Source organism: Eublepharis macularius, chromosome 10 (genome assembly GCF_028583425.1).
Source record: "Eublepharis macularius isolate TG4126 chromosome 10, MPM_Emac_v1.0, whole genome shotgun sequence".
Taxonomy (NCBI): Eukaryota; Metazoa; Chordata; class Lepidosauria; order Squamata; family Eublepharidae; genus Eublepharis; species Eublepharis macularius.
In genome coordinates, this window is record NC_072799.1 from 75839707 (window position 1) to 75852183 (window position 12477).

The following is a 12477-nucleotide window of genomic DNA, read 5'->3' on the forward strand; positions in this document are numbered from 1 at the left end:
AAGCTTTGAAGCATCTGTTGTCTGCAAATTATTATATAGAATACAAAGCAATCAGAATGGCTAAATTGATGTGTTGTGTGACCTGTTTGTCGGTCTTTGAAAGTGTCGGAGGCTTTCTGTGTGTTATATTGAAGTTATCTTCTTTCTTCCTACTGAAATACATCAAGCCATGTACAGTATGTTTATCTTTTTCCAAAGTTGTATTAAGATATATTGAATCTGCCTCTTCCAGGTAATATATAAAAGTCAAATACTATATTAATTTTGTTGTAGGAGATTTTAAAACACAAACCTCATCAAGGGATTATATTCTATTGACTTTTTCTGATGTTGCCCTTTAAGATTTTCTAAATCTTAAAGAGTCTGTGCACTTTTGGCTAACAGTGGCTTTGAAATCAATAGTTTATGAATGGAAAACCTGATTTAAATGGTTGATGAATACTGTATTTGCTGTACCTTTTTTTAAAAATCCATTTTCCTTTGCACAAGGAACATCTGACCTTTGCATCATTGTGGTTGCTGATGGAATCCTTTTATGTCCATCACAGTTCAAACTTATAGAAATGATATGGCTCAATTTCCCATCTCTGCCATCTTTCAGACATCCTGTCTTAAGAGAACTCTGCCTTTCCTCTCCTCTCCGTTCCCTTTGTCTCAAATCTGTGTCTTGCACTTTAGTATCCATTATCTCTGTCCTTATCTGGGTGGCTTCCTACTTATATCATGGAGAAGGGAGGGGGAGCTGTTGTGCATTTAATGAGTGTGTGTGTGTGCGTGTGTGTCTGTACTGCACCAGCAGCTGTGGCTGCCCCATTCCTCAGGTATGACTAACTGATGCAGGCTTTTATATAAAACTTCATTTTCCATAGCATTATTGATGTATTCAGCACTTACGTGTCAGAAAAAGAGAGGTTACATTCTCAGAATGGTTATTTCCTTATTGAAGGGATGTAGAATTAAATCATAATTTTTAATTGCCAGCCCATTCCATTTAATTTACCATTTACTTAACATTTCCTGACACTCATTTACTGGGACACTACCCCTAAAGATGTGAACAAGGTAGGGAAGAATATATTAATTAGGTAGGAGTTAGAATGTTTTTGTCATATAGCACTTACTCCAGAGTCGGACCAGCTTCAAGTTGTTTTGGACCAGCAGTTGGCACCCTTTGTCCCACTCCAAGCTGATACCATTTGGTACCCGAATTGGTATCATGTAAGGAAACCTACCATGCTGTCCTCCTCCTATCAAGAGGCTGGTTCTTTCCTAAGGTCATTCGAACTTGACTAACTTGTAGAACGACAGCTGATTCAGGGGGATAATTGGTTTGTGGTGCAATGCAGATAGCAGTAAGACTGATTTCAGATCAGAACTGTTGCTAGATGCCATTGCTGCCGCTCCCCATAGTGGAAACGTCATCCCAACTGCAGACTTAAGCCAGCCCATTATCTCAATACATCCTGTGGTTAGTCAAACCTGCCAAGAGGTACACATTCCCTCACAGTTACTTCCTTCTCACATTCCATGCACCGCGTTACTGTCTGGTAGTGTTAACTCTCCCCGGTACCTGTAGCGTGGTTGGAAGTGATGCAGAAAATTCTCGGCTAATGGCTTGGCTTGCCGTTGCAATGCTGATTGTGTGTCCTTTTGTGTCTGATCAATTATGACCTCCCTGCTGGCAGGTTGCCTACCCATGGCAGTTACTGAGGTATTGAAGTAACGATATGATTTCTGTTGTCAGCACTGATTTTTATTCAGTTTGCAATGAAAATAATTTTCATTCTGATTTGGGCTGTGTGATCTGGTTGAATTCAGTACAGTACAGTTCAGTACATGAATCAACTTACACCATATGTTCACAAACAGCTTTTCAAGTTGCTACCAAATAAAGATTAGTGGCGAAGCAGAAAACAGTCATAGTGATAATTATTTAATAAGGGCTTTACTCCATAAATTCTTACATGTAAAAGAATTGTCTGAGCATTCCTCCCTATTTTTTGTGTGATTTTTTTCTCTCTCTCTGCGACTAACCGCATTGTGAATAGTGTGACATCTACTTGAGAAGCTGCAATGGCGTTGTGCTCTCTCTTTCATATATTAATCTTCAGTAGGTAGTTTTACGTTTACTGTCTCTGCTTTGCATGGAAGCTTAAGAAATTTAAATAATTGTTTCCAAATTAATTTCACAAATTAAACTCAGAAATTAGTTTCATTTTTAAATTCCATGGGGTTAATTCAGAGTATTACATAGCTACATTTCCCCTTACATAACCTAATTCACTTGTTCAGAATATTAAAGGGTTGAACTAAATAGCATTTTCAATGTAGTCCCGTTTGGAGTTTGCCCTTGACCATTGCAAGACATCCACAATGGGGAACGCATACACACGCTGTTCCGCATTCTAGAAGAAATTGGGAGGTTTGATTCAGACATATCTATGGTTAGGTGCAAAATGGAAAAAGCCTAGAATAAGTTCACACATTTCTGTCTCTGCTTTTTGTGCTTGCTACACTTTCCCCCACATCGCCCAGTTTGGTATTTACTATTACATCTGCACCAACAAACTTTCTTTGCCCTACAAACCAGAATTGCACGCCTTGGTGTGATTGTGATTCATAATTCTAATTACCAGGGTCATCATAAACCGTAGTTACTAGTTTGGCTGTACTGGCAAACTTTAGTTTGCCAAAACTAGAAAAGGATACACAACCAGACACAAGCCCAGTGCTTATTCCAGAGAATTCGGCTTAAGTCAAAATTAGTTTCCTTTGGATAAGAGGGAGCATTTGAAATGTGTGACGTCTTTGTAATGTATGTTTATTTACAATTTTAAAAAAATGTGGAAGCAAGTAGTCTTGAAGCTGGTAGTACAGCCATTAATCCTGCATCTAATTTTGAAAGCCAAGAACTGTGCAACAAGGATGCCTCCATCTTGGGCTCTCACCAAGCTCCAGCAGAGCTGTCAGAGAGCATTTAAGCTTTTGTTATGTGACACGCTAGCAGGTGACAAAACCATAGCATTCAAAGCAGGCAAACTCATAACAGTGTCCAGAAGCTTCCTTCTGTCATTGAAACATGAGTGTGAGAACTAAGTAATTTCAGACATTTTAGTTTGTTACACACTAATAACATTCCCTGTAGTTCACCTTCCATGCACATCCTCAAAAATGCACAGATCTTTTGCATCTCCATAAAGTAATTAATGTTCTAGGTATGCTCTAGATGCTGTTTAATATTCTATACCCTGTAACAATACAAAATAGAATAATTGCCCAGTAATTTTTTTCTGGAATGTTGTAAAGATCATATGTTGAATTTACAAGCCATAGAACTTGAAATATAGTGATGGTTAAATGTTAGTTAAGCTGACACTCTTCTCCATAAATGTCATGGTGCAATGTTCTAATACGCTTAATTCTAATTAAGCAGCTTCTCAATTGGATATGTTGTTGATTTTTAATAAGTGTGTTTCCAAGGAATATTTTTTAAAAATTTTCAATTGAGTAGTGATGGCTGTGGTACTCAAGAGGGTGGCTGAAAATGGTGCTGGTTGTTTTTAAAGAATATATAGTGTCATCTCCGATAGCTCTGTGTGGGAGATACAGATCCAAAGTTATGCCGTGCAGTTAGATGTTGTAGTACTGATTGCTTATGAATCTAATCTTTTTCCTTGATACTCTCATTAAAGCTGTCCATGAAAGCTTGAAATTATATTAGGTTGTGCGCTGCAGAAATCACTGTTAATCTTTTAATGTCTTGGTAAATCATACTGAGTTCATTCTATATTATTAGTTCAACTAGAATAATTTATTTTCTTGATTTGTTTAATCATCAGTCTTACCATTTGGTAAATAAGCATTGCTATAACTGTGGTCTGACTTTCTACAGCTTTAACCATGCTATATTATGTAGAGTTACTCCAGTTTAATCCCACGAGTTTCAGTGGGTTTAGACAGGAGTAACTTAGTACAGGATTGCCGTGTAAAAAATAGTAATACATTTTTGCTTCGGTAAACATTTAAATACAGCCTTGATATTATTATAGTCAAGCTTTAATGTAATATATTTTAAAGATGCAGATGATCAGTTAGCTGTATTTTATTGCTTTGTATTCACATGTAAATAGTGAAATAAAATTATTAAACTGTACAATGATGAAAGATAAGAAGAATTGAATCATTTTTTGAATAATTTTAACGTATACTGAGAAATTGGTTAATCCAGAAACCAGAACTAGTTGTATCTGTCATTTCAACATAGGCCTTTATATTTGAAAAGACAGCATTCTAAACACCGATAAAGCTTGCTTTGATCCAATGAGAACTACAGTAGACGGAACCTTTTTCTCAGTAATGCAGAAATTGCATGACTCACCCCCAAGAGAGGTCCAGCTGATTTCTTCCCTGTTAGCTCCAGGCACTTAGCGAGGACATGGGCGGTTTCAAGGTATTTTGTCACCTCAAACAAGGTTCAGTTGTTCTGCCCTTTTCCACGGTTACCTCCTGAACAGCATAATACGAATTCATGGAAAACATCTGTTAGATTTCATTGCCTCTTAACACCACTGTTCCCAAATTTTCCTGTCTATGGCCACGTGTGCAGCTGTATCTGCTGTCCGAAGATTCCCTTCGTGCATCTAATAAGCTCTAGACATGAAACCTTATGCTGCAATAATCTAATCGTCTCTAAAGTCGCACAAGTTTCATTTCTTGTTTTGCTGCTACAGATTACTTTCCTACATTTTTCCCTTGAGATTTACTTACTCCCCCCCCCCCCAAAGAATTCAGAAAGACTGTGCTTCAAATCAAAGAAGCCAGATTATTTTGGAAGCTCTTTGAAAAAGACTTGCCTTGTCCAGTCCACGGAGTTGGCAACTTTAATCCTGTCTGACAAAAATACTGCAGCACTCTGCAACTAACAGTGCGTGCTAAGAACATTTTCCTGGGGGGTAAGCCCTGTTGAGTAGACCTGAGTAGAATTCTGATTAGACCTGTTTAGGATTGCTCTCCAATTGTCAAAACTTGGAATTAGCACACTTGCCTCATGGAGACCAGTGAAAAATTTCATAGCTTTTCCTAGTTGTGACTTTGTCTAAAAATAGGTAATAGGTGCCGATACTTTCCTTGCCCTTCATGCCTTTAAAGAGCCAGTTACATTACTAGGCATCACAAGGTCTGTCGAAAACCAACACTGAGTGGATCAGTCTAACTTTTTATATTTTGTGAGTTGCTATTTTCTCCGTATTCATTCTCTCTACAGTGTTTATGTTTTTATCAGTCTTGATACTGCTTTACTTTTTAACTAAGCTTTTTTCTCATCGTGTCGGTTTAATTTGTGTTGGCTTTACTTTTGCCAGCATCTTACAAAAAAAAATCCCTTTGCAGATTGCAATGTACATTCCCTTTCCATTGCTTAAGAATGCTGAATTCATGTTTCCCCTGAGGGGGTGCTGTGACACCCCCTCTCCCCCCCTCCACAATCTCTTTCCTGAGTAGTCACAGTTAAGTCAGGATCCTGACTCATGATATTCAAATACTGGCTTCATATACATTATAACTGTGATCTAGGGAGCTTTATATATCAAATGCATTCAGAGACTAATGTGTCAGATTGGTTAGCATATAGCGAGGAAAAAATTAAAGTTATAGGTATATCAAGGGACTCGTTGTCAATGTTAACATCAAATGCTGCATTTCAACAAATTAAGAATAGGATGTTAGATATTGAGCGACTGGCTACCAAAACCTGGATATTGAGCCTGGATACCAAAACCTGCTCCCCTCTGAGCTTTGAGATCCCTCTCTCCATAGGGAGGATGGCTCCGTATCTATCCTCCCTGCAGGTTCCCCACCAATGTGGAGCATTCTCCCTGGCCAGGTGTAACGCTATGCCCTCGGACATGTTATATGGCAGATTTAATAGGTCACCCTACCTAACCAGATATTGCCTATGTAAACAAAAACGTGTTGAGTCAATTATACGTGTTCTCCTGCATTGTCATTTGTATGCTGATATATGTCACACGTATTTAAAATCTGCTCTAGCTAGTATGATGGATTCTCCTGACTCGTGCAAAGTTTATAGACTGTTGAATGATTCCTTTCCTGATGTCACCGAGATGGTGGTTAAGTTTCTCCATGTTACTTTGAAGTCGCGTCGAAGGTTATCGCAGAAATAAGTTACAATTGTATTTATGTATTTGTAATGCAGTATCTTTTAAATTCATCTGTCCCATAATAACTTGAATTGCTGATATATGCCAATAAAGTCAGGATCCATCTGTGCATATGTATAGATGATATTTTTCCAGTGTGAAGAATTTTTTGATGGTTAAAAAGAAGGCACATTTGGCTTAGTAGCCTGTAGGCACTGATAAGTCTGGAAAAGAACAGATAATAGGTCTATAAAGAGAGAAGTGCATGAAAAAGCCATGATGACACAAAAAAACACAGCTGAATTCATTTTTGTCAGCCCTTGGATCTTCCACCATTCATCCATTCTATCTAAAGAAACCAGTTAGAATATTAGGAGAAGGCACTAATGTTAGGAGCATTTATAAAGTACTAGCAATAAAGCCCGTTTGGGAAAAAATACAAGGGGAGGGTGGGCAGGTGGGCATTCCCTCCTCCTCTGTCACTGATAACAGCCAGATGAGAGTGGGGGAGCAGGCATGGCCACTTCTTCTGCGCCTGATCCCGGCAGAATGAAGGAGGTACGGGCATTGCCACCTGCTCCATGCCTGATCCCGGCTGGGTAAAGGGGGCAGGAATTGCCACCTGCTGTGCACCTGATCCCAGCCAGGTGAAGGGGCGGACATTGCCACCTGCTCCACTCCTGATCCTGGCCAGGTGAAGGGATGAGCATTGCCACCTGCTCCACTCCTGATCCCGGCCGGGTGAAGGGGCAGGCATTGCCATATGCTCTGCACCTGATCCCAGCTGTGTGAAGGGAGGCGGGCATTGCCACGTGCTCTGCACCTGATCCCAGCCAGGTGAAGGAGCGGGCATTGCCACTTGCTCCACTCCTGATCCCGGCCAGGTGAAGGAGCGGGCATTGCCACCTGCTCCACTCCTGATCCCGGCCAGGTGAAGGAGCAGGCATTGCCTCCTGCTCTGCAACTATTTCCAGCCAGGTGAAATGGGGGGGGGGGTAGGAATTGCCACCTGCTCCACACCTGATCCCTGCTGGGTGAAGGGGAGGTAGGCATTCTGCTCTGTGCCTGATCCAGGCCAGGTGAAGGGGTGGACAGTGTCACCTGCTCCTCACCTGATCCTGGCTGGGTGAAGGGGGGCGGGCATTGCCTCCTGCTTCACACCTGATCCTGGCCAGGTGAAGGTGAGAGGCAGGCATTTCCACCTGCTCTGCTCCTGATCCCAGCTGGTTGAAGGGGGTGGGCATTGCCACCTGCTCCTGATGCTCACTGGGTGAAGGCAGGGACAGCCATTGCCACCTGCTCCGCTCCTGATCCTAGCCTGGGCTTCCCACCACAGCATACTCTCTGGAAGTCTGGCTGCATCATCTGGGTTTCCCTCCACAGCAGTGCCCTCTGGAGGCACACTAGGGTAGCAAGTGAGTTTTGAATATGCTTAGCCTTTTATATAATAAAGATTTGTATGTGACTCTGATTATTCAATATGTTCTTAAATAATTATTGACTTGTTTAAGATGCAGACACTTCGTTGTACTCTGCTGTGAAATGTGCTGTGTGCATCTCAAGTTTCCAGAATGCTTGGACTCAAGTAATGGTTGTGATGGTGACAGTGATACCTTGGACTGAGTTCCGGACTGCACAGGCTGGATCTTAGCACATGCTTTTTGCTAAGTAAGGGATCTTGCTCTTAAGGAAGGTAGCTTCTTCCCATAGAGCAAGACTTCTTCCTTCCCTGCGCCGCTCATTTCACTAGAGCAACACTCCCCACTTTGCAAAGGCCAGTCACAGGAGTAAACCCCATACCTTTAAAGGTCTGCTGTATGTTAGCCATGGTATGCCAGTGGATGCATGTTTTTTTAAGGGGATTTACAGAAGTAATGCTGAAAACTTCGTTAAGTTCCCACTTGTGGGTGTGTTATAACTGTATAGCAAAGAGGACATTTGAAAATCAGATTTAAGTTCTGTTCAATATAGCTTTCTAATCCACTTCGTAAACACCAGGAATTTTAAAATTGATTGTAAATACATTTTTTAACACGCCATTCTTAGAAGCACCTTGTAACATTTTTCACTGTGTGGTATGCAACTTAAGTATGTAGGAAAATCAGAGAGTAAAATGTTGTTTATTTATCTAATATTTTGTGCAGTTTCATCCCATATTTCCTCCAAGAAGCTCAGAGCGATGTACTCTGTTTTCCCCTTCTCCAGTGTATCCTCACAACAACCGTATAAGGTAGCTAGGCTGAGCAACAGTAACTCTCCCAAGGTTGCCCAACAAATCCAGTGGAGATTTGAACCTAGGTTTCCCAGATCCTAATCTTAACACCCTAACCACTACACCATGTTGACTCTACTAATCATACTGGCTAGGAGGAGTGGATAGAATAGATACACCCATAGACTGGAGTCTGGAAAAAGCTATGTATATGCATTATAGTACTGGGTTTTCAAGAGAAAATTAAAAGTTGAAATGTACAGAAGACATTTTTAGCTGCATATGCAAAACTTAAGAGGGCGAAGAGTGTTAGTTCCCATGACTGGGTTATAGATTGTAATGTTCTACAGTTTAAAAAGATGCATCTAAAGTGTAATATCAGTCACAGTTTAATGCATCTCAGATTTGCTGTTTACACCAGTGTAAAATGGGACAGATGAAACCATTGTTCCGAATTCTGCAATTTGTGTGCATGCGTGTGTGAGTGCACATGCATTGTGCCACTAATTTTAAAAAAAACAAGGTTTTGTAGCTCTTTTTTTTTCAGGCAACTGCATAACATTTTGAAAATACTTGAGAGAGCGTTCCTGGTGTGTAAATGAATGCTGCACTATCTAATGTAGTGTAAAATTGGAGTTATCAGTCCCTGTGATTGTTTTGCTAGCTGTTTACATAAGAATTTGTCTTCAGAGCTGTATACTCCATTTCATCTTAATTTTCCATTGTAAGCATAGCGTGTGTTTAGAGTGAACGATAAACACCAGCGTTAATCCTACTTAACAAGCTACATCCTTTATAAAAAATAATTAGGTTAAGAGTGATCAGAATGAGAGTATGTCCTAACAACGCTTTCCTTAAAAATATACCTTGGGGAAGTCATGGGATTTTGACTTTGAGGATATTTGTGTAAGCTGTCATTGTGGAGTTAGTTCTTCAGAGAAATTCCCAAGGATCGTTAGCACTCTCTGAATGAGTCTGAAGTAACATTTCAATTGAAATCAGTCTAAATATTTGACTGCTTATTTAAAGAAGGAATGAAAGCAAATGTTTGATCCCTTTATATATTTTTTACTCTCCTAGGAAAATTAGGAGGATTTGCACAAGAAAACAATACTATAGATTCTGGAGAACTTGATATAGGCCGGAGATCAACACAAGAGGTTCCTCCTGGGATCTTCTGGAGGTCACAACTTTTCATTGACCAGCCACAGTTTCTAAAATTCAATATCTCCCTTCAGAAAGACGCATTGATTGGAGTATATGGCCGGAAAGGGTTACCACCTTCTCATACTCAAGTAAGAGCTGTTTTCATTGAAAGCCAGAAGCGGCTTTGAAAACATCTACTTTGCATCTTTAAAAAATGTTATTATTTTTTCATTGTCTATTGTATATATTATAACTCATAATGACACCAGCCATGCTTACGTAAGTGCACTTTTAATTTTATTTTGATGGTTGTGGGTCGTGTATGCAGATCACTTTTATCAGTGATCACGAGCAGTAAAGAACATTTAATGCTTAGTCCCATTATCTGTTCTTGGAAACTTCCATTTTCAGGTATAGTCGATGGGAAAATCTCTTGTGCTAATAAATCTCTTTCTGCTAATAAATGAATGACTGAATTTCTGAAGCAAGTAGATTTCACCCAAATAGGAAGGTTCCCTCTCAGAAGTGGGCTGGAAGCTCAGAGACCGTGGACTGAATTATCCACTGGTCATGACACAGCTAGAAATACTGTCAGGCTTTAAAATTTTGTATCCCCAAACTGAACTCTGCCACGCTTATTATTTTGGGGAGCCTTACAAGGAATGTTTCACAAACTCTTCTTTTTGCAATTTTGGACTGATCATCCCTCAATATATTTATGTTTGTTTCTCTGTCGTTGCAGCTTGTCTTTTATCTAGAAAGAAACCTTTTATTTACCTAGACACAGGGCTTTTTTCTAGCAGGAACGCGGTGGAACGGAGTCCTGGCTTCTCTTGAAAATGGTCACATGGCTGGTGGCCCCGCCCCCAGCAGTGCAGAGGGCAATCTAAACTCCCCTCTGTCTGGAGATCAGGGGGTGGGGCCACCGTCCATGTGACCATTTTCGCTGAGGGCAATTTAAACTTTTAAAAACTCCCCCGTTGTTCCTGCTGACCCAAAGTGACATCATTGTGCGGTCCTGAGTTCCATCACGGAGTTCCGCCACCTCTTTTCCCAGAAAAAAAGCCCTGCCTAGGCAGATGATTTCTCTTATCTGTGATTCCCTCAAATAGCTCAGTTTGTCACAACTTCAAGCAGAGTTGTAGAGTGGGGTCACACACCACTAGAACTACCTTTGATTAAACGAGTCATTATGTGACTTCTATATGCAATAAAGATTATTGAGAACAGAAGGAGACAAGAATGATGGAAGAACAATATCCAGTCACTATTTACAGGCTGCACTGAGTGCTTGAATTACAGGCAAGCCCGTGATTCCTAGCCCTCTCAGGCAGTAGGGACACAACTACTGCAGAAGAAATGCTTAGGTGTAACTAGTCTCCTTCTTCTATGAAGTCCTGAATGGATAATGAAAGCAATGAATAAAATATCTGCCATTTTGCCTCTGGGTGGAAATTTCTCTTAAGTGGGTGGCCGAATAAGTTCCAGCCAAGAACATGATAAGGGTCCTGTGAATCTTGTTCACAGTAGAAAGACTGGTGCAGAGATTTCAGTGACAAAGGTGAGTTTGATACGTGAAAGCTAAAGAACTGAAAGAAGGTGGTTGGTCCTACAATTAACTGTTCAAAATACACATTCTGTAGCTGCAGTATGTAAATTGGCAGGCTGTGTATGGCACTGTTCTTTAATGTCCATCCATATGCAGTTACATGCATGTCTTCTAGTGGTGTGCAACAAAAAAAGACAGCATAATTTAGATCTTGATATCAAGAATAACATAAATGTTCAGTATTCCTGATATCTGGGTCAGATTCTGTAGTCAGATTCAGTTTTATTAAAGAATCCCAAATATATTCAGCCATTAATCCCTGTGGAGGGAATTATCCGGGGTGCTGGGGGAGCATTTTTCAAAAAAACCCACCAAATTTTCAGAGATCCTACTCCTGATTGTCCACTAAAGATACCATACATTTCAGGAAGATTGGACCAAGGGTCCATTCTGTGGGCTGCTGAACAACCTGCCCCAGCCACTATCTGTTGTTTCTTATGGGGGGAAACATTGCAAGGCTTTCCAGAGCAAAGAAACCTTAAGCAAGAGTGTAGCCTCTGGCCAATGCAAGTCCCATTCCCAATGCGAGCTGAACCAACAGAGCCCAACAGAATCAAACCAAGGCAAGGAAACCAACATCAGACCAGAGACAAGGCAGAACAGAACCAACCGGTCTGTGAGATCCATGTCTTCCATTTAAATTAAATCTTAGTGTATGTCATAAATTAGCCTCAGTCTGTGCTCAGTGACGATTCATCAGAGGAAGAGCTGCCTGCAGTTAGCCTGCAAATTGACCCAGCTGCAGCTGACCTCGAGTCAGATGAAGTACAAAAACAGATCAGATTACCGGCTAATTGGAAAGCACAGCCTACAACTGAAGTAGAGTCAGTGTCAGGGAACTCTGAAGTAGTCAACAAGGCTGCATAAGCTTGTCCTAGTCCTCCCACTTCTCCTACACCCTTGCAGTACCGATGCTGTCAGAGACAGGTAGAGCTCCAAGAATGTAGAAGGAGTGCAAGACTCGTGAGTCATCGTCAGCTGTCAACTACCAAGATGGATAAGTAGTTTTAGAATGACTGCCAAGTAATTGGCTGGGAGTTTAGCTCATTAGGACTTGGTCATAAAAACAGCTGGGAGAAGCAGCAGTTTATGGCTGCTCCACTGTCCTTACTGTTACCCAACCTCTGGGACTCTGACCCTTAGACTGGACCTAACTTGTGGCTTCTCTGGAACTTGAACCCTTGGACTGGACTTTTGGCTTTTCTAGAACCCCTGACATTTGGACTGGACTCTGATTACTCTTTGCTGCCTGGTTGTGATTGGCCTCCAAACTCCAGCCCCTGGCCCCTAGGGGACCAAGCCAGTACAGTGTATATAGTACAGGACCAAACTGATGCAAGGGAATCCCTTCA

General features: G+C 40.9%; 1 protein-coding gene across 1 annotated transcript in view; it reads left to right on the forward strand.

The window, feature by feature from the left end:
* Positions 1 to 12477, forward strand: part of LOC129336562 (teneurin-3) — a 208115-nt gene that overhangs the window by 45588 nt on the left and 150050 nt on the right. Inside the window, exon 4 of the mRNA XM_054989724.1 lies at positions 9451 to 9665. Within this exon, the coding sequence (XP_054845699.1) occupies positions 9451 to 9665 (215 nt within the window). The remainder of the gene's footprint in view (positions 1 to 9450; positions 9666 to 12477) is intronic.